The following is a 20,576-nucleotide window of genomic DNA, read 5'->3' as shown; positions in this document are numbered from 1 at the left end:
ACCTTTAAAAAACATTTTTGGCATCCCCATATCGTGACCCCTATAACTTTTTTATATTTCTGGGTACAGAGCGGTGTCGGGCGTCTTTTGGTGCGTGGAAAGATGTCGTTTTTATTAATACCATGTTGGGGGATGTCGGGCATTTCAATCTCTTATGTTTTTGGGGTGTTGAACTGGCAAAAAAAACCTGATTAGTCCATTTTGACCTTTTTTCCCCTCTGACGCATTGGATAAATGTTTTTATAGTTCGTGCGTTTTTGGACGTGGGGATACCTAGTGTATATATATCTATGTGATCTAGGGAAAGCGGGTTCATTAGAATTTTTATAAAAACTTTACATTTTATTCTTTTATTTATCCCCTCTAGGGGACTTGAACCTGCGATCATTAGATCGCTTATGCCACAGACTGCAAGATTAGTGCATTGCTATTGAGACCTGCCACAGTCCTAGCAATCTTCCTATAGCAGGGCTGGGATCGTTCACAAGGCTCCCCAGCTGCTAGAGGAACACACCGGCTCCCGCAATCTCGCCACGTGGAAGCCGGTGACCGGCCCCCGAAGCGACATGGGCCGTAAAAACCCTTTAATGCCGGTGGTCACATCGGGCATCGGCAACAGAGTTTTTCCCGATTGCGAGCATTGCTGCTGGGTCCCTGCTGTGGGTTGGGACAAAGTCATTTACTCAATAACCGTAACTTTTGTTTAATAAAAATATTTTTTACATTACAAAAAAATTTTTCTTTACAGGAAATTCGCAACTGATTTCCATTAATCACATTTAATAACAAAAACTGCAGAGTCTGAAAACCTCCGTCCAACCGGGACACGAAAAGTTAAACTGGAACAGCAAAACATTCAAAAAAAAAAAAAAAAAGGAGGACGACCGTGTCCTATAACCGGATAAAACAAGTCAGTCGAGCCGCCGGCGTGAGCCGTTATAAGGGAACCACCTCTAGTGCGCCGAATCGTAAACCATCAGCTAAGCGCCCCTTATAGGATTCTGCCACCGCTCCGCACAGGATACATCCAATGTCATGTATAAGGGTCGCTGCCAGTGTGATCATGTGACTAATCTGTGCCATCGTAAACTGGGGAGGAACTTTACCAAAACTTTTTAGGAAGGGAAAAAAAAAATCCCTCTAATTCTCCCTTATTCACAGTAACTATAGTGCAAAAAAAATAAATAAACGTGAAGTGCATCTAAAACCAGACCACTGAACTCCCATCAATACCCGTGATGCAGTGACCCATAACGGATGCAGAATGGACCCCCCTCAGGAGAGCCTTTACTTCGGCCTCTTGTACTCGCAGCGACATTTACAAAACGTGGCAACAAAAAAAAGTGAAATTTTTTAAACAACAAATATAAAAAGTGCATGAAAACCTAGTGACGAGTGCTGTAAACTTCACACGGGGCGGCGCGCCCGCGCACACTGACAATACAGTCATATCTCCTCTCTTCTACCAGCCGCTCTAGAATCTTCCCGTGGTCGTCCCCCTCAGTAACACAGTCTCTCCATTTCATCGATGTCTCCGGTGTCCAGTCTCGGGATCTTTATGTCTAAAGAGAAAATAAATCACCATGTCCAAAACATGAGGTCAGTACATAGCAACCCCCCCCCCAGACATAAGTCCCAAGCAGTGGACCCCTCTACGATGTCCCTATGTCCCCATAAGTGACAGGGACCCTCTTTGGGACAACCCCTTTAACTGCGACCAAATACACAGTTAAAAAAAAAAAAAAACGCCCCACTCTCCTCATATCATGATACCCCTATAATGGTTTGGAGTATTTGTTAATACACATGTAGCAGTAAAAGCCAAAAAAATTCTACTTTTTCATATTCTTATCGATAGGGGGCAGTGTTACGGTAGTATTTTGTTCCTACGGCTATTCTTGTAGGATTATTCGGAGTAAAATGTTAATTTTGCACATTCTAAACCACAAGATACAATGATGTAACGCGCTGCCGGACCGAGTCGCCCGGTGCACACGGCCACGGAAATGACGTCCGCTTACCAAAATGCTCCTCCAGGTCACGCAGAATGTACATGAAACATTTCTCCACGAGGTTGACGGCCACGCCTTTCTTACCAAACCTGCCGGTGCGGCCGATCCGATGCAGGTAGGTCTCGTAATCCGTTAAGCCTTCCATAGTCACGGGCAAGTCGAAGTTGACAACAATTGACACTTGTTCTACATCAATTCCTGAAGGGTTAAAAAAAAAAATAGTAATTAAAATGGATTTCTCCGGCTAAGACAATACGGCACCCGGTATAAACCGCTTCTCCGTAAACAAACGAGAGCTCTGCAAAGTCTTAGTAGAGGCAAAGCCAACGTCACGATCTGTTCAGGACCATCGTCGGGAGCGTTACTCCTATAAGGCCCTGTTCAGTTTTTGACATCAAAATCAGCGCCAAAAAACTGATCTGAATAAACGCCAAAAAAGAAGAAAAAAGCCAAAATCACCCCCCCCCCCCCCATCGACTTCAATCGGATGCAGTTTCTTTTTTTTGCGGGCGGCTTTTAGATGCTCGCAGGAAAAAAAAAAAAAAAGCGGAATGTCCTTTCTTGTCGCGGTTCCGCCTCGGACCTCGCATTCAAATCAATCGGAGGCAGAAACAAAACCGGCGGCGAGCGGGTTTTTTTTTTTCACCCGTGGTCCTCGCATTAGCTTCAATGGCTGCGGGCGAAAAAACGCAGTAAAACCAGTGGCAAAAAAGCGCTGGCACGTCAAAATCTTCCTCAAAATTCCCTGAAGGAATTCGGAGGCAGAGTTAAAGAGGCTACAGGACCCTGATCCCGGCGATCCTGGAGATTATTATTCGTTCAGGAAGGAGGAGAACATTTCATCTCATTAAATCGGTCAAAGAATCTGTCCAATCAGAGGGTTTGAAAGGGGAACATCCAAACAAACAAGGGAAATATTTTCCTGTGTGTGATCTGCTGAAAGATTTTTTTCTCATTAAGCTCTGTTCACATCTGCTTTGGGGTCCCGGCCTGACGTTTGGTCAGAACGGGACCCTGAACAGATACAAACGGAAACCAGATTTCTCCATTTCCGTCACCATTGATTTCTGTGGTGACGGATCCGGTGCCCGTGGTTTCCGTTTGTGTCTGTTGTTCACCGGACCCGTCGTTTTGCCGGAACCAATAGCGCAGTCGACTTGGCTGAAAGACTCTACGCGGGTCTAGATCACATTTTCCAAGCAGCGACCTAGTCTTCAGGAGATACTTTCATGAAGCGTCACAGACAGGTTACCTTGGCTGACGCGGGGGTGTCTTGTGGCAGACGGGTACTCCAGGTTGCGGATTTGTAAACCCACCCATTTGTTTTTTCTTCCCTTGAATTCCCATTGTGCGCTGCCTTTGGAATGATAGGGAAAGCTTAAAATTTACTTACTGAAATGTTCCCTTTCGCTGAGTTCAAAGGCAGCGCAGTTTCCCACCCCTGTTTTTGGTTTATTGCTAAATGACATGTCTGGTCGAGGTGCTTTATACCATTGGCCTGAGGGTTAACGAGGTTGTAATTAAGACTAATTGTGTCTTTTCTTCTGTACTAGCCGGGAAGAAGCGGGTCATTAACCCATTGGGTGCTGCCTTTGAACTCCGGGAAAGGAAAAATGTCGGTAAGTAAATCTAAGCTTTATATAGCCCAGAACTGCATTCACAATACTGCAGACTTCCCGGCATCTCCTGCTTGTTCAGTGTCTGCATAGAGATCGCTCTGATGATCATACACTCCTATGTACAACGCCCACATGGTCTAAAGTAAAAACACGGCCACTTGGGCATTAAGCAACTCATTAGCATAAATCTAAAATCGCTCCTAACGTGGTAAAAATTGATTGTTTTTTTTAAAATAAAGAGCATTACCGTCACCTACATTACAGCGCTGATCACATTATGTAGGAGACAGGGCACTTATAATGTGGTGACAGAGACTCTTTAAAGGGGCTCTGTCACCAGTTTATAACTGCCCGATCTAATAGGCGCTTTAACCAGTTCAGGACCGCGCTATTTGGAGCCTTCAGGACCAGACACCGTTTAGCCATTTTTAGCACGCGTTCGTTAAACGGCTATAACTTTTTTATTTGTTGGGCTAACGACGTGATTTTTGCGATGCTTTTTCCGTAGACAATGCAGGTTTATTTTTTTATCGTTTTTATACACATCCTTTTTGCTATTATAGAATTTTTATTCATAAAGTTTGAAAAGAATAGTTAAAAAAAAATAAGCTTTTTTACGTTTCAGCTATTTTTTTTTGGTAATAACATAGTTTTACCCTAAAATAGACCTTTTATTTGTGATCGTCATTGTCTACCAGAAATGTTAATATATTACATGTCTATATTAGGGTAATTGGGTCAGCGCTAGCGTTACAACAATGATTGGCGGGAGGGGGAAGTTTTTTTTGGGGTGGATATTTTGTGTATTTATTATTAATTTTTTTTGCACTTTATTTTTTTTATTACTATGGTCAGTCCCTCAAAGGTCAAAAAAGACCTTTGGGGGACTTTATATATTGTTTTTTCTTTCTTTTACACCATCTTTTGCACAGCAGCCCCAGTTACAGGGGAAATCAGCCCTCTCATAGTGACTATTGTCACTAATAGGGCTGTGCTGGGTCTAGTAAGACCCAGCAGCAGTCTGCCACTAACGGTACCCGGTGATCATGTGACCAGTCACATGATCACCGGGACCGATAGAGACAGCGGCGCGGCCGCTGACTCTATTCATATACACAGCGTTCATTGAGCGCTGTGTACGAGTGATCAGAGAAGACAGAAGCAGCGAAAGCGTCTATCTTCTCCTCAGGGTCACTGACAGCCGGAGACCCGACATTCAGCTGCCCGATCGCGCGGGCAGCAAGTTAAAACCAGAGCCGTAAAAAGTCAATGGCGCGGGTTTTAAGGACCCTGACCGTAAAAACACAGCCAGTGGTCGGGAACCAGTTAATATAGATACGTTTTTTGTTTTTTTTTAAACGTTTATTTTTGACCAAGTTATGATAATTTTTAGTTTTATGCTAATTTGTCCATAATGCCCAACAGGGCGTTTTTTTTTTAAATTTTGACCAAGTGGGCGTTGTAAAGAAAAGTGTATGACGCTGACCAATCAGCGTCATACACTTCTCTTTATTCAAAGCACAGTGTGATCTCGCGAGATCACGCTGTGACGGGACTTCCTCCCACAGGTCCTTCACCGGAGCCATGGAAGACTAAACAGACATACCTGTCGCTCCGGTGAAGGACCTGCGGGAGGAAGACCCATCACAGCATAATCTAGCGAGATCATGCTGTGAAGTGAAACAAGTTGGGCAGGAAGGAAGAGAAGTGTATGACGCTGATTGGTCACCGATTGGTCAGCGTCATACACTCCTCTGTACAACGCCCAGTTGATGAAAAGTAAAAAAAGACGCCCAGTTGGGCATTAAAAACAAATTAGCATAAAACTAAAAATGATCATAACTTGGTCAAAAATAAAAGTTTCAAAAACAAAAACTGTTATCTACATTAAAGCGCCTATTAGATTAGGTAAAAGATCGGGCAGTTATAAACTGGTGACAGAGACTCTTTATGTCAGAGCACCAGACCCTATGCCTGGATGAAGTCATATTGACTGAAGGCAAAAATCAGTCAAAAGAACCGAGCCGGCTGCATAAAAAAAAAAAAATTTGGCAAAGGATTCCAGCTTGCGGTCACGATGATCCTGGAAGGAGGAAGCGCCATAGGTTGAGGGGTGTTTTCAGCCGGATGACAAATCATTGGGTCTACCGCAGGGAAGGATGACCAATTATTCAACAAATCTTCTTGGAAGGGATACAGGACGTCCGGGGCTTAGGGCGCCTATAGGAAAAACCCTATTATGTGGAGGAAGGTTCAGGATCCTGGACCTGTAATGCGTCGAGCACAGCCGCGCTGTCGACCATAGAGGAAAGTTTGGCTGCCAACGGAACCGGCTCAATGGTGTTTATGGAGGAACCGACAAACAAATACATATATCTTACCCCGAGCACAGACATTAGTGGTGATGAGAACTTTCTCCTTTCCATCTCGAAATCTCTGGATAATATTGGCTCGCTCGGTCACCGTCAATTCTCCACTCAACAAAGCCACCACGTGTCCATCACGGGTCATTGCTTGGGAAAGCCAGCTGGCCGTTTTACGGGTCTATTAAACAAGAAATTAAGAGTTAATTATTTATTAAAAAAAACAAGACAACCACACTTTAACCCGTTAATGACCGCCCCATAGTGTTTTTACATCGGTCACTAACGGGCCTTATTCCGATGCCATAGACTTTTTACGTCCCTCTCTCCCCCACCGACACCCGGCGATAAGATCGCCGAGTGTTTGTGTCTCCGATGGCAGCCGGGGGCCTAAAAGGCCCCCAGGTCTGCCTGTCGTGAATGCCTGCTAGATCATGCCTCTGGCATAACCTAGCAGATGCCTGTCTGTTTTACACGGACAGGCATAATACACTGCAATACAGAAGTATTGCAGTGTATTATAAATGCGATCGGATTATCGCATAGTGAAGTCCCCTAGTGGGACTAGTAAAAAAGTGAAAAAAGTTTAATAAGTGAAAAAAAAGTGATAAAAAAAATCCCCCCAAAAAAATCCCACTTTTCCCCTTACAATATGCTTTATTATTAACAAACAAAATAAAGTTAAAGTTACACATATTTGGTATCGCCGCATCCGTAACGACCCCGACTATAAACTTATTACATCATTTAAGCTGCACGGTGAACGTCGTAAAAAATAAAATAAAATAACATGCAAAAATTGCTGTTTTCTTTGAATCCAGCCTTAAAAAAAAAATGTGATAAAAAGTGATCAAAAAGTTGCATCTACTCCAAAATGGTACCGATAAAAACTACAAAGTTGTCCCGCAAAAAAAAAGCCCTCCTACAATTGTATCGGCAAAAAAATTTTTTTTTACAGCTCTTCAAATATGGAGACCCAAAAACAAATCATTCCGAAAAAAAAAAAAAGCGTTTTTACTGTGTAAAAGTAGTAAAACATACAAAATCTATACAAATTTGGTATCGTTGCAATCGTAACAACCCGCTGAATAAAGTTATTGTGTTATTTATACCACACGGTAAACGGCGTAAATTTAGGACGCAAAAAAGTGTGGCGAAATTGCTGTTTTTTTTATCCCCCCCTCAAAAAAAGTTTATAAAAGTTAATCAATAAATTCTATGTACCCCAAAATGGTGCTATTATAAAATACAACTTGTCCCGCAAAAAACAAGACCTTATACGGCGATGTCGACACAAAAATAAAAAAGGCTATAGCTCTTTGAATGAGACGATGGAAAAACGTAAAAAAATGGCTTGGTCACGAAGGTCTAAAATAGGCTGGTCATTAAGGGGTTAAAGGAGTTTTCACATCTTGAATGTTACGGATTATCACAAAAACATGCCATAACATTCTGATGGGTGAAGGTCGGACCTTTGAGACCCCCACCGATCCGGAGAATGAAGGGATAGAGGTCGCTGGCATTCCTCCTGCACAGTGCTGCCCCCGGCCGGCCGCATTCAGCACGTGTCCGCTGTACAAGAGAAATCAGTGGGACCTGCGGCAATTAACTAGCGATGCGGCACCTTCATTCTAAGGAACGTGGGGGTCCCAGCACTTGTATCCCTGAAAACCCCCTTTACAGCATGTGGAGGGCGCGTGGTTTGAGCAGTGACTCTACCTGACAGAAGATGATTGCCTGTGCAATAGTGATGGTCCCGTACATGTTGGATAAGGCTTTGTATTTTGCTTCCTTATTTTCACAAAAATCATAAAATTGTCGAATATTCTGCAGCGTCAGCTCTTCTTTTTTTAATTTTATGATGTTTGGATCCGGAACGATCCTCTCAGCAAAACACCAGACGGTCTCTTCAAAAGTAGCGGAGAACAGAAGCATCTGGCAGTCCGACGGCATTGCCCTGCAAAGAAGACACAAGAGTCACCGCATCTCCCAGCATGTAGGACTCTACACAACAGCGCCGCACCGTGATTAGGGGGAGGGGGGGGGGCAGTATTAGGAAGGGGAAAGCCGGCGGTCAAACAAGAAAGGCGGCGGTAATATAAACTGATTGTAAACATACCCCTAAAGTATAGGCCCCATGCACACGATCGGAGAATCAGTCCGTAATTACGGTCCCATATAGTCTATAGCCGATGGACACCTTCCCGTATATTTACGGGAAGGGGTCAGTGCCGTAGAAACCTTCGGTAAAAAATAGGACGTGTCCTATTTTTTTTATTTTACGGATCGTGCTCCCATACTATATAATGGGAGCGCGGCTCGCAAATGCGGACAACTACGAGGGCAACAGGAAAATTCCTCAAGTCTTCACAACTTCCTGCCCTTACATTGCACTGACCATAGGTGTATAGCACTATATTCCTAGCCTAAAATGGGACTGTCCCAACTGGGCAATCACTTTTTAGGAAATATAGACGTCCATAAAGGGAAGGTCGCTCGCTTAGCATCCCTCTCTATCGGCTAGAGCGCAGAGCAGCTATCCCTCTGGTGGACTAGCCATGTCCACATACTACGAGGTCAAATGAATGGGCACCATGTAATACCGTATTTTCTCTGCAGCCACGCAACATTCACGCTATGAGCACCCCCTGGTGCCATCAGCTGATTGCAGGGGCCCCTCCACCACACACACTGAGCGCTTAGTCCTAGGGGGGACTACATTAAGGGGGTTTGTCCTCGCCGTACAATCTCTTTAGGACAGGATCACACATCCAGTATTTCCAGTATTTGAGTCAAACACAGAAGAGTGGACACAAAATAAAGCATCGCTTCTGAATTTGGCTCAAACAACGAAGATGAAAAACTGCATCAAAATTGAACATGTGATCCTGGCCTTAAAAGGCATCGCCTGGGAATCGAAAAACATGGCTGCTTTCTTACAGAAAAAGCACCGCATCAGTCTATGGGTTGTGTCTGGTATGGCAGCTGAGCTCCAAGGAAGTGAATGGGGCGGAGCTGCAATACCACACGCAACCTGTGGTTAGGAGTGGCGCTGTTTTGGGTAAATAGCAACCATGTTTTTTTATTCCTGGACAACCACCCTAATGTTGAAGACCTGCCACTTTCATAAAGGTCACCCAGCAGAATTGTGGCATATGCAGGTTCTACATGGAGTTAGGGATTAAAAGAACTATTTTGGAACTATAATGGGAGCCCTTCCTTCCATGGGGACTCGCCTCTTTACTCGGACACTGTGGTCAGAATGACCCTGAAGACCAATCATGACGTCCGCTTCATCCAGAACAAAGACTTTGATATTCTGGACGTTGAAAAGCTTGAGCTTGAAGCACCAATCCATGACCGTCCCCGGAGTTCCCACAATAATCTGGGCTTCTATTTTGCTCCCTCTGGAGGCTGCGCAAAAGTAAAATGAAAAACACTTTATCAATTTGAATGCTACATGTCATTTCCATCCTGTAAGGACAGGTTCATACGCAGAGTTTTCAGGCATATAGCTGAATGGCTACAAACATCTGCCCATTGAAATCAACGGGAAAAAGTGCCCTGTAAAAAGGAGCATGTCACTTCTCTGAGCCGTTTATCTATTGACACTATGAAAAACCGCTCCAAAAAAAAAAAAGTAGAGGAAAAAAACGCCTCAAAAGACATTTTCAGCTTCAGAAACGGCTGAAAACAGCGCCGTAAGTTTCAGCCATTTTTACGTGTGCGTGTAAACATACCATAAGAAGAAAGTTTCCTGACATTTGTCGCAGGGAAGGCCTTCTACTGTAAATGACCCGGTACTTTATTTTAAAATGCGGATAATGAAAAACAGACGTCTGTCCGAGGCTTGTGAAGTCTTCAAATCAGAAATAGCCGCGTCTGAACATACTCGAAGGGTCAGTTCACACCTTGCGTAAATACTGCAGTTTTTCCACAACGGAATTTGTCGCGTAAAAATCGGCAGCGAATACAGTAGCAGCGAAGTGGATGAGACCAAACAAATCTCACCCTCACGCTGCCTAAATACGGAACAGAAAAAACGCCCAGAAATCGACTGGAGGGGCGGAATTTTATTCCGCAGCATGTCAACTGTACTAGCATAAACGCTGATTTGTTGCAGATTTTCCCCATTGAATTCAATGGGGAGGTAAATACCGCAACAAATAGTTGTTGCGTTTTTTGAGGTGGGTTCGTGTCGATCCCGCCGAAAAAAACGCAATACATAAAAAAAACCAAAAAAAAACAAGATCCATACTTATCCAGAAGTCAATGTTCCTCCTTCCAGCGCGGCCTTCTGGGATGACGTTTTATCCCATGTGACCGCCGCAGCCAATCACAGGCTGTAGCGGAGGTCACAAGGGATGAAACATCATCCCAGGAGGCCGGCCTCTATGATGTCAGAGGGCCGGCCTCCTAGGACGCTTCATCCCATGTGACCGCCGCAGCCAATCACAGGCTCCTGGGATGCTAACAGGCCGGTTAATACGGCAGTTTTCCGCAGTGGACATTACTGCACCAGTTTGATGCGCTTTTTCGCCCGGAATTCCCTGCGGCTCACAGGGCAGATAAGCTGCGCGCTTTTAAGCAGCGTATCTGCCCCGTGTGAACCCGGCCTAAAAGTGTCAATTTTTTTTAATAACATATGGGTTTTGCTGCGAGACGTCCTCTTCTGCGGCATGCTCACGTTTCCATGCAGAAGTTTTCCGCTACGTGGGGATTGTTTTTTTAAAAACATGCATCGTACTTTAAATTCCCACATATTTGCGCTGTGGAGTCAGTAATGGCAACTCCGCCACGTCTGAACATACCCCTAGAAAAGATGGCCTTTAGCAAGAAGTGAAGCAGAGCTAATAAACTGGGTGATTTGTTTGTTCACACAATAAACATCTAAGACCGCATTCTTCCTGCCCCCGTGGGGACTTACCTGCGCCCGTCTGACACGTTTATTCCACATTCTGGCCCAATGGGATTTTTGGGCGGTGTTAGACCGGAGTTTTATTATACAAATATTCTCATTCACGGACTGGATCCGTCACCAGCAGTTTCACATATAAAATGAATCAATAAGGTGCAAAACATTTCCAATTCGATAATGATACATACGTCTGTTCCCCCGTATCGCGTAGATCACGTCAGCGCCGTCACAATACTTCCCCATCTGTTCTATGACTTCTCCGGTCTGCAAAGCCAATTCAAATGTAGGACTGAGGCAGATGCACTGCGGAGAGAACGGATCGACGATCAGAACTGGGAAAAAAGTTCTGTTATTTCTGAAAGTCTCATCTCCTCGGCAAAAAAAAAAACTGGGAGGGACAGGGGGAGATTTACGAAGCAAAAAAACAAATCACAAACTGTTTTCCATGCTGAAATGGGTCTAGATTTGGCGCCAGATTTTGGGGGGGGGGGGGAAGTACTTGTGTAAAAAGGCTCCAACAAAGAGAAAGTATAAGGAAGTCTCTGTATATATATATATATATTTATTTATTTTTTTAACATGGGAGCCTATGGGCGACATATCCCTGTATGCCTATAATGTGGTATCCGTCTGAGGTATTGGTCGGCAAATACTACCGACGAATACTGTAAATACAGTGTGAACAGATCCTACATTTGGCGCCGTTTCTGTCTGGTCTAGCTTTTATCTAACTTTAAGACGGTTTTAAAGGGTTTTTCTAATTTCGGACATTTATTTCATATACACGGGAGTTACGGGAACCACGTAGCTGTTTTTGTCCACCCGGCCACCTCCTCACTCAGTGGCCAGAAAACATAGACAGCGAGACGTGGTAGGAAGGGGGTCAGGGGGCCACGTTCTGTAGACCGGTGCAGGCCCCAGAGGCGAGACCCACATTTATCAGACATTTATGGCTTACCCTGTGGATATACCATAAATACCTAACGTGAGATACCCCTTTAGTAACTCTGCCCCAGACAATGTTTTGTGAAGTGACTCATGGACTCTGTAAGGGGATATTCACACACAGCAGATTTGGTGCAATCATTTTCTGAAACAGTCTGAATTATCTGAAAGGGGTTTGAAGAAACACATGACCCGCTGCAGGATCCGTCCTATTCACGTCTGGAATGGATTTTCAGTCCCAGAAATTTCTGCAACAAATCTGCCGTGTGTGAATATACCTCATAGCAGTTATATGGCATCTGTTTCATGCCGCGTGTACGACCCCCTTACACTCACCTGAGGATATTTTTTCACGACCTCAATTCTGCTGAGCATCGCTAGAACAAATGCTGCCGTCTTCCCTGTCCCCGACTGGCTCTGAGCGATCAGATTCTGGGGCCTGGAAAGAAAAGTAAACGACATCTGAACACTTTTTTATACCTGTGTGAAAAACCATTTGCAGCCGTCACGTTCACAAGGAACTAGCCATAAGGGGGACATTATTGAATTATGATTTTTTTTTTACGGCAAATGAAATTCCTTCTGAACTTGTATTTGCAATGTGGGCAGCATGACACAATGTAGCGGAGCGTGAACACCATCATATCCTCCTTTCACCAATGGCGACCTGAAAAACAAACGGCGCCCATACTTACGGGTCAGCGAGAATCATTGGAAGAGCAGTCGCTTGGATTTTGGAAGGTCTGTTAAAGCCCATAGCATAGATCCCCTTCAAGAGCGCGGGCATTCTGCAGAAAGAACACGCACATATTAGATTTCCACGCCATCCTCTGTGGCATTGCTATTGATGCGACCCGTTAGAACTGGGTCATCATCCGATTTGCGATCCCGCACCCGTGGCTTCGTATATATACACAACGCGGGATCAGTTTTTGGGGCTACTGAAGTTGTCCTCATGTAAATCCAATCTCTCAATGGCAACGACGCCAAGTAACAAAGACTAGGTTGTATTAACTCCGATCCGCACCACGATGTAGTATTGCTTCGTGATGGGGGAGGTGATGTTTGGAGCGGGCTCAACCTCTGAGTCCGCTCCGTACAAAGTGGGTGTCAGCTGTGCATTACAGCTGACACCCGGGACTAATGGCCAGGCGATTGCGCTGTTCCTGGCCATTTAACCTCTTAGATGCTGCGATCAATCAGGACCTAAGCAGCATTTAAGACGTCAAAAAAAGGAGGAGCCCCCCCCTCCGACAGCTCATCGCCTCCACTGCAACACAATCGGGGGTGCCGATGGTGGTCAACGCAGCTCTGGGGCCTAATGTAGGCCCCCAGGGCTGCCTTTCAGCCTTTGGCAGGGCTTACCAGGAGCCTGTTAGGGTATGTTCACACAAGGTCATTACGTCCGTAAGTGACGGACGTATTTCGGCCGCAAGTCCCGGACCGAACACAGTGCAGGGAGCCGGGCTCCTAGCATCATAGTTATGTACGACGCTAGGAGTCCCTGCCTCTCTGCAGGACAACTGTCCCGTACAGTAATCATGTTTTCAGTACGGGACAGTAGTTCCACGGAGAGGCAGGGACTCCTAGCGTCGTACATAACTATGATGCTAGGAGCCCGGCTCCCTGCACTGTGTTCGGTCCGGTACTTGCGGCCGAAATACGTCCGTCAATTACGGACGTAATGACCTCGTGTGAACATACCCTAAAAATGACAATATACTGCATTCTACCAGAGATCCAACGATCGCTGGTTCAAGGCTCCTAGGGGGACTGATAAACTTTTTTTAAACAATATTTTACACATTTTAAGTAGTGTAAAAAAAACATGAAGTTCAAAAAAAAAAAACTTTTCCCATTTTTCCTCTAAAGTAACGTAAAAAATAAATTGGTATCGCTGCATCCGTAAAAGTCCGAACTATTACAATACACCATTATTTAATCCGCACGGTGATCGCCGTAAAAAATTAAAAACACCAGAATCACTTTTTTGGACACTTCATCTCCCACAAAAAAATGAAATAAAAAAAAAGTGATAGAAAAATCTCATGTAGCCCAAAATGATACCAATAGAAACTACAGCTCGCACCGCAAAAAAAATAAGCCCTCATAGCGCTCAATCGCCACAAAAATAAAAAAGTTCTGCCTCTCAGAACGTGGCGACAAAACAGAAATGTTATATTTAACAATCAGTTTCTTCCTTGTAAAGGTAGTAAAACACAAAAAAATAAAAATCTATAGAAATTTGGTATCGGCGTAATCGTTTCGACCGATAGAATAAAGTTAACATGCCACTTTTACCGTACGGTGAAAGCCGTAAAAACGAAACCCCTTAAAAGATTGAAGAATCATTTTTTTTTCTTTTTCTACCCTTACAAAATATTTTTTCCCCGGTTCCCAATACATTATATGGTACAATGAACGGTGCCGTAATAAACTACAACTCGTCCCGCAAAAAAACAAGCTCTCATCTGGCAATATTGATGAAAAAAATAAAAAAAAGTTATGGCTTTTGGGAGGTAGGGAGGAAAAATAAAAATCCCCAAACGGCTGTGACGGGAAGGGGTTAAAGATTAGAACATGGATGCTTTCTTTCAGAAACAGCGCCACACCTGTCCATGTGTTGTGTCTGGTATTGCAGCTCAGCTTAAATGAAGTGAATGGGATGAGTTGCAATACCGCACGCAACCTGTGGACAGGAGTGGTGCTGTTTGTGGAAGCGGCCATGTTTTTCTAATCCTGTACAACCCCTAGCAGTTTTGTGATGGAGTCACGTTCCCCGTCTTGTATAAACATCCTGCTATCGATCAGACGCGTCTTCACATCCAGCTATCTGCGGTCGTCCTCCATTTCTTCTGTAATCACTTACAGGTGTAGTTCCTCAAACGACTTCACGGAGTATAATGGAGAAGAGGGGTCTCTCTGCAGGACCTCCACGTTCTGACTAGACTCCACCAGAGACTTCCGGATCAGTTTATTAAGAAGGGAGTTTGCTGCCCGGTCCACTGCAATTAATGACATCACGCACTTCAGTCGTTCAGCTTTGCATATGATAAATTATAACGATGTCATCACAGATCTATAGTCCCATGTATACACATCTCTACAGGCGATTAAACCCCCTCCCCTAAATGCCTCTCTTTATTCCAGGCTTCTTTTTTACTACATTAGGCTATGTTCACACGGAGTATTTTGGGGGAGGAATATCTGCCTCAAAATTCCGTTTGGAACTTTGAGGCAGATATTCCTCTCCCTGCACGCCGATTTTCGCGGCGATTATCGCACCGTTTTTCGCCCAGGGCCATTGAGCGCCGCGGGCATAAAACAGCGAGATATACGCTTTCTCCTGCCTCCCATTGAAGTCAATGGGAGGTTGGAGGCGGAAGCGCCCGAAGATAGGGCATGCCGCTTCTTTTTCCCGCGAGGCAGTTTTACTGCTCGCGGGAAAAAGACGCCGACGCCTCCCATTGAAATCAATGGGAGGCGTTCTCGGGCCGTTTTTGCCTAGTTTTGCGACGCGGTTTCCGCGTCAAAAAACTCGGCAAAATACCCCGTGTGAACATAGCCTAACACATCTCAGGGAGAAGCTACCCCAATCTCATCTTGTGGGTACAGAGGCAGCCATGTTTGTACTCCTTGTTCATGTAATGATATGTGGGTACAGAGGCAGCCATGTTTGTACTCCTTGTACATGTAATGATATGTGGGTACAGAGGCAGCCATGTTTGTACTCCTTGTACATGTAATGATGTGGGTACAGAGGCAGCCATGTTTGTACTCCTCCTTGTGCATGTAAAGATATGTGGGTACAGATGGAACCATGCTTGTAATCCTTGTATGTAAACATATGGAGCAGCCCTTGTAGTGATGGCTCCTCCTGAGTACTCAGGTGCAGTTACCCCTCAGCGCTCGTCTCACGCCTGTAGTAAAGTAACGGAGCGGCTCCCTTGTCTGTGCACCCCCACAGCTGCTGGATCTCTATTGCAGCCCCCCTACAGACCAGGTTGCCTCATACCACATTTAGAATCAGACTTATGTGATCTGAGTTTCTCGATTTTTTTTCACTTTATTCCGTCCTATGCAGGGGACACAATAGAGACTGTGAGATTATCATCAGTTTGGTAGTTTTTTCGGTTATTGCTGTATTTTTGGTCTATATATTTATATTTCTTTGATTATTTGTACTTCCTGGTCCTATTTGCTGTCTTCGTGCGTGCACTGCACCTTATTATTGGGGACCCCGGTTACTTTTGTGTATTTTAAATGGCTTTAAAGGGTAACTAAACTTTCAGAAAACTTCTGACATGTCAGAAGTTTTGATCGGTGGGAGTCCGAGCACGGAGACCCACATTGATCGGTAAAACGAAGCGTCGGGTGAGCGCTGAGCTGCTTAATTTCTGATCACCCTTTCTTGGAAAGCCGAGCAGCTGGTGTATGCGCTCAGAGACTTTATACATCGGCGTTCCGAGAAAAGCCGATCAGACACAAAGCGGCTCAGCGCGCACTTCTGCCGCTTAGTCTTTTTTTTTTTTAAAACATCATTTTTATTAACATTTTTTCACAAACATTTCACAGAAAAATTGCGTTACAATTTGAATCTCGCATACTTGTGAATATAACTAACACAACATAAAATAACATAACATATACTCATGGCATATCTCTTTGCATCTGCCCAGCGACTAAAAACGTTAACAACCTGACTTCCCCTATCCCCGAACACGACCCAGGCCGTCAGATAATATCTCCGTCCCATCCCTTCCCCTTCTATTATCGAGGTTCCATTTGTAAGCCTCCTAATGTGCCTGCGTGCGATACCATGCTGTGTGTCTAAAGGGCGTAACAATTTCCACCACCTCAGTCGCTGTGCATTGCGTTTCTATAAATATTTGCCATTTAGCAAATAACTTCTTGGTTCCCGTTTCTTTCCTTCTTTCTACCTCCACCCGTTCGAGAGCTAGTAATTGTTTCAAGCTAGTCACGATCATGTCGAGACCCGGTGTATCCGCTTCCAGCCATTTACACAGAAGGCACCTCAAGGCCACCAGCAAAATTGTGTGCACCAAGGGGAGCGGAGATCTCGTTCCTCGAGCCCCCTCTTCCTCTGGTGGTCGCGCCTGATGGAACAGCAGCGCTTGAGGCGTCATCGGAAGTTTCGCCTTCCAATGATCCACAATAAATCTGCGTACCATCTCCCAGTATCGTTCAGTCTGAACACAGCTCCATATTCCGTGCCATAAATTTGTCAGGGGCGTGTTGCATTTGGGACAGCTCGTAATGCGATCGGGGAAGGACTGCGAAGGTAGAATATTAAAGCCATATATGGCCGAATGTATTAGTTTAAAATAGGTTTCCCTCCAGCTCTCGTTCACTATCACCTTCCGTACCGTCTCCCAACCCTACAATATGGTCTCTCCTATTGCCGGATCTTGCGTCCATCGTTCCCATATTTTGAACATAGCCCGTGGGCGCGGACGGACAAAATAATCCTCGAGTGAACTATACAACCTCGAGATAGTCGCCCGAAGAACCGTTGGGCCTATGAACTCATCCAGAGTATGAGTGGTAGCTTCCTTATTCAAATCTCTGAGCCTAGAGGTACAGAACGACCGCACCTGGAAAACTTGTATAAAATCAGCATTAACATTAACATTGCCCTCTAATGGATTGAGATTAGCCTGCCGCTTAGTCTTAGCGATCGGTGGAGGGCTCAGTGCTCAGATCCCAACCGATCAAAACTTCTGACAGTTCACTATGACATGACAGAAGTTTTCTGAAAGTTATTACCCTTCAAAGATCTCGTATGTCCTAATAATAAGACGTGTTATTTTGATAATATTGGGTGTGAACAACTTATTTTATGTCATCTTTCTCTCGGTCGCCCCTCGTACAGCTGCCCAACACGGTCAGCGACCCAAAGGTGAAATAGGAGCGCCTCCTGGTGGCAGGAACCTATCACTTGAGCTATGTAGGAGAGGCTTCCGGCGTTGTACGTTTGCCAAAGCAATCAGACCACCCGCCGTCCCATCGTCAATTTAAACTGGTGGAGACGCCGTCAGCTGTAAGGCTGAAGATACCTTTTGAAACTTCAGGCGGCACCTTCGATCCATTGTGTGACTGGAGGTACAGGGGAGCTGCAGACCCCTTCACTGCTGTATGGGGGGGGAAGGAGAGTGACAACCGCTCTGAGCATATTTCTGGCCTGGTAAAGCAGCGATCACATTTCTAGGTTACAAGAAGCTCAACTTACCGACATCATCCTCCTCCTCCTCTTCACAGGGGCAGTATCTTCCTGAAAAGCATATAAACACGTTACTGTATATAGATCACTGTGGGCGCAGAGAAGAGTCTTTATTCTATAGTGGCTCTATAGGGTCAATCCAAAGCTTTGTCACCCATAAAAACACAAGGTCGATAGGACAACTATCCAAAGTGACGTTGAGCACGGCCGAAGGAAGAGCCCTTCAGTACCTTTGTTTTAGCGATTGGTGGGGGTCTCAGTATTTTATCGAAATGTCATAAATGAATCCGGTGGGAAGCCCCCTCTGCAGCGGATTTCCACTATTATACGATAATGGCCTATCATTAGGACCCCCCCCCCCAGCAATCAGCAGTATAAGGGGCAGCGCTGCGGCCCCTTCACTCTTGTACCAGACAGAGCTGTACAGTCATTGATGAGGCTGCGCCCAGTCCTGCAGGTCGTCCTGAGCGCAGCTTCTTCATTGTGCTGATCAGTGGGGGTCCCGGGGATCAGATCCCGCCGATCACACATCAGATATACGTTAGCAGGACTGGCCAACTATATAATATCTGTGGGGGATTTCAACAGAACCGATCCGGTTTCGGCAAACCCAGGAGGGGACACAAAGGAAAGGAGATGGATCAGTCTTTTCCTTATTTCTTTCCTTCTACATCCACTTCTGGTTATGGGAAAAAAAATAAATAAAAAAATGAGATAAAAACTGCACCAGAAACTGCATGTGTGATCTTGTCCCAATGGGATTTTCCAGTAAATAAAGCTTTCTAATATACTTTGTGCTTGAATTCCTAACGATTTCAAGATCTTTGCTTACTGTCAGTGAATGGGAACATTACTTTTTATATGAAAATACTAAAAACCTGCACAGATTATAGGCTTCGTTCACACCTGCACTCGTTTTCCATTTCTTTGCTTTGTCATAGGAGCAGAAAAACGGAAGCGCCAGATCTGCTGCATGACAAAGACCATTGTCTTTAATGGGTTTCGTTGGATTGCGGTCACGGTGTCTGTTTATTTCGTCCGGCATTTTTCCCCAGGACTGCGACGGAATCTCCTAACAATGCTCCACCGCAGAAGTGAACACAGCCTAATACATCTCACAGCTGAGGATTCGTTACAATTGTATCCAGTCTAGACAATTCTCTATCAGATAAACAGCCTGCACCCAATACCGATACATTTTACTCACATTGATACATTGTAGAGGCGGAGGGTCCCAATTGAAGATTGTCTAGACCGGATACAATTGTAACAAACCCTCAGCTGTAACAGCAGGACTAAAAAGTAAAAACAATTACTGGATTTACCTGAGTGTTTTTTACACTTAAACTGATGACTGGGAACGATAATCTGTAAAATACAAAGACAGACAGTAAGACACTGAAGTCGGATACAAGGAATTATCCATTCTTAGGCATGTAAATCCTTTAATCCAGCAGTTTATGGATCAGAAACCCTGATAATCTGTCACGCAACAAAAATAATCCCATGCCGGATTACCAGGAATTGACATGATAGTCCGGCACTTGGCGAGTCCATCGCTGGAGCCACACGGCGGAGGTTAGAGCGCCAGCTTGTCGACACCACCGCATGTGCCCGTCCGGAATGCCCCATGATCTTTAGGGACCACCGTACGCTTATTGTGTGCGCCCATCCAATGGTTCGGGAAATCTGGCCCCCCCAAGTTTTCCAGATTATTGGAATTTTACTATAACAATTTGCAGCGGTATCAGATCTGTACAAAACCTACAGGACGTTAAAGGGACAGCAGCAGCTCCGCGGTCACCGACAATCATCTGAGGGTTTATCCACACGTTGCGATACCGCGGTTTCAAAAGACAGCGGAAAAAAACCCACAACGTGACCGCAACACGTGAATAAACCCTATACCGCGGCCTGGAACCCGTCTCGCCACATGCTGGGAGTTGTAGTTTCACCACAGCTGGAGAACTATAGGCAACTGGAGGAAAACGGCGACATCAAAACGCGCCAAACGTATTGTAACGATGCGACAGCCGGCGTACACGCTCTTACATAGGACTGACAGAAATGCCACTTTTTCCCCCATGATTGGCGTCACTTGTTGGGAAAAAAAATAATTCCCAGACCTTCTCCAATAGAAAAGCACAATCACAACACATGCAATGCTGGGAGTTGTAGTCGCACATCCACAGGTTGCAGAGCACCGAGGTAACGGTTACACCACTATATACAAAGTATCCGTGTGACACGTGACTGTACATTATATCATTACATGGAGTTACATTGTTGTTTTGCGGGTCGGTGGGTTGTCCATGAGAAGTTCCATGCACTTTAGAGCGCACAGCATCCGCGGCCACCACTCCTCGCCCCCGCCACACGGCTCCGTTACCGCGCACGGCCGCCATCGCTCCTTCTACCCCTCTAACCGTGCCTAGCAACGCCTGGGCGGGGCCTCTATCCTCCTGACTCCGCCCCTTC

At 45.1% G+C, this 20,576-nt stretch overlaps 1 protein-coding gene across 2 annotated transcripts; it reads right to left on the bottom strand.

Moving 5' to 3' along the window:
- Nucleotides 1-687: 687 nt before the first annotated feature.
- On the bottom strand, nucleotides 688-20,574 carry DDX25 (DEAD-box helicase 25). Of its 2 annotated transcripts, XM_075839244.1 has the most exons (13): nucleotides 20,381-20,574; nucleotides 19,424-19,466; nucleotides 18,108-18,149; nucleotides 17,935-18,009; nucleotides 14,727-14,862; nucleotides 12,553-12,645; nucleotides 12,194-12,296; nucleotides 11,101-11,215; nucleotides 9,231-9,408; nucleotides 7,714-7,951; nucleotides 6,013-6,175; nucleotides 2,022-2,210; nucleotides 688-1,562 (listed from the first exon to the last, which is right to left on the bottom strand). In XM_075839244.1, exons 1-13 carry the CDS (start codon nucleotides 20,501-20,503, stop codon nucleotides 1,501-1,503), a joined length of 1,560 nt encoding a protein of 519 aa, XP_075695359.1. In that variant the 5' UTR covers nucleotides 20,504-20,574; the 3' UTR covers nucleotides 688-1,500. The 2 variants fall into 2 exon arrangements, with proteins under 2 accessions (XP_075695359.1, XP_075695360.1); XM_075839245.1 differs by lacking the exon at nucleotides 17,935-18,009.
- Between the last annotated feature and the right edge of the window lie 2 nt (nucleotides 20,575-20,576).

The sequence above is a fragment of the Rhinoderma darwinii genome, chromosome 10 (genome assembly GCF_050947455.1).
Source record: "Rhinoderma darwinii isolate aRhiDar2 chromosome 10, aRhiDar2.hap1, whole genome shotgun sequence".
Taxonomy (NCBI): domain Eukaryota; kingdom Metazoa; phylum Chordata; class Amphibia; order Anura; family Rhinodermatidae; genus Rhinoderma; species Rhinoderma darwinii.
This window is presented reverse-complemented; position numbering and strand designations above follow the sequence as displayed.

Excerpts from the sequence above, each read along its gene's own strand:
- DDX25 (XM_075839244.1), bottom strand. The coding sequence starts at position 20,503 with ATGGCGGCCGTGCGCGGTAACGGAGCCGTGTGGCGGGGGCGAGGAGTG. Across the intron at positions 18,010-18,107 it reads GGAGGAGGAGGATGATGTCG|CAGTGAAGGGGTCTGCAGCT; the intron begins GTAAGTTGAGCT and ends CCCCCCATACAG. Across the intron at positions 7,952-9,230 it reads CACAGTGTCCGAGTAAAGAG|GGCAATGCCGTCGGACTGCC; the intron begins GCGAGTCCCCAT and ends TCTTCTTTGCAG.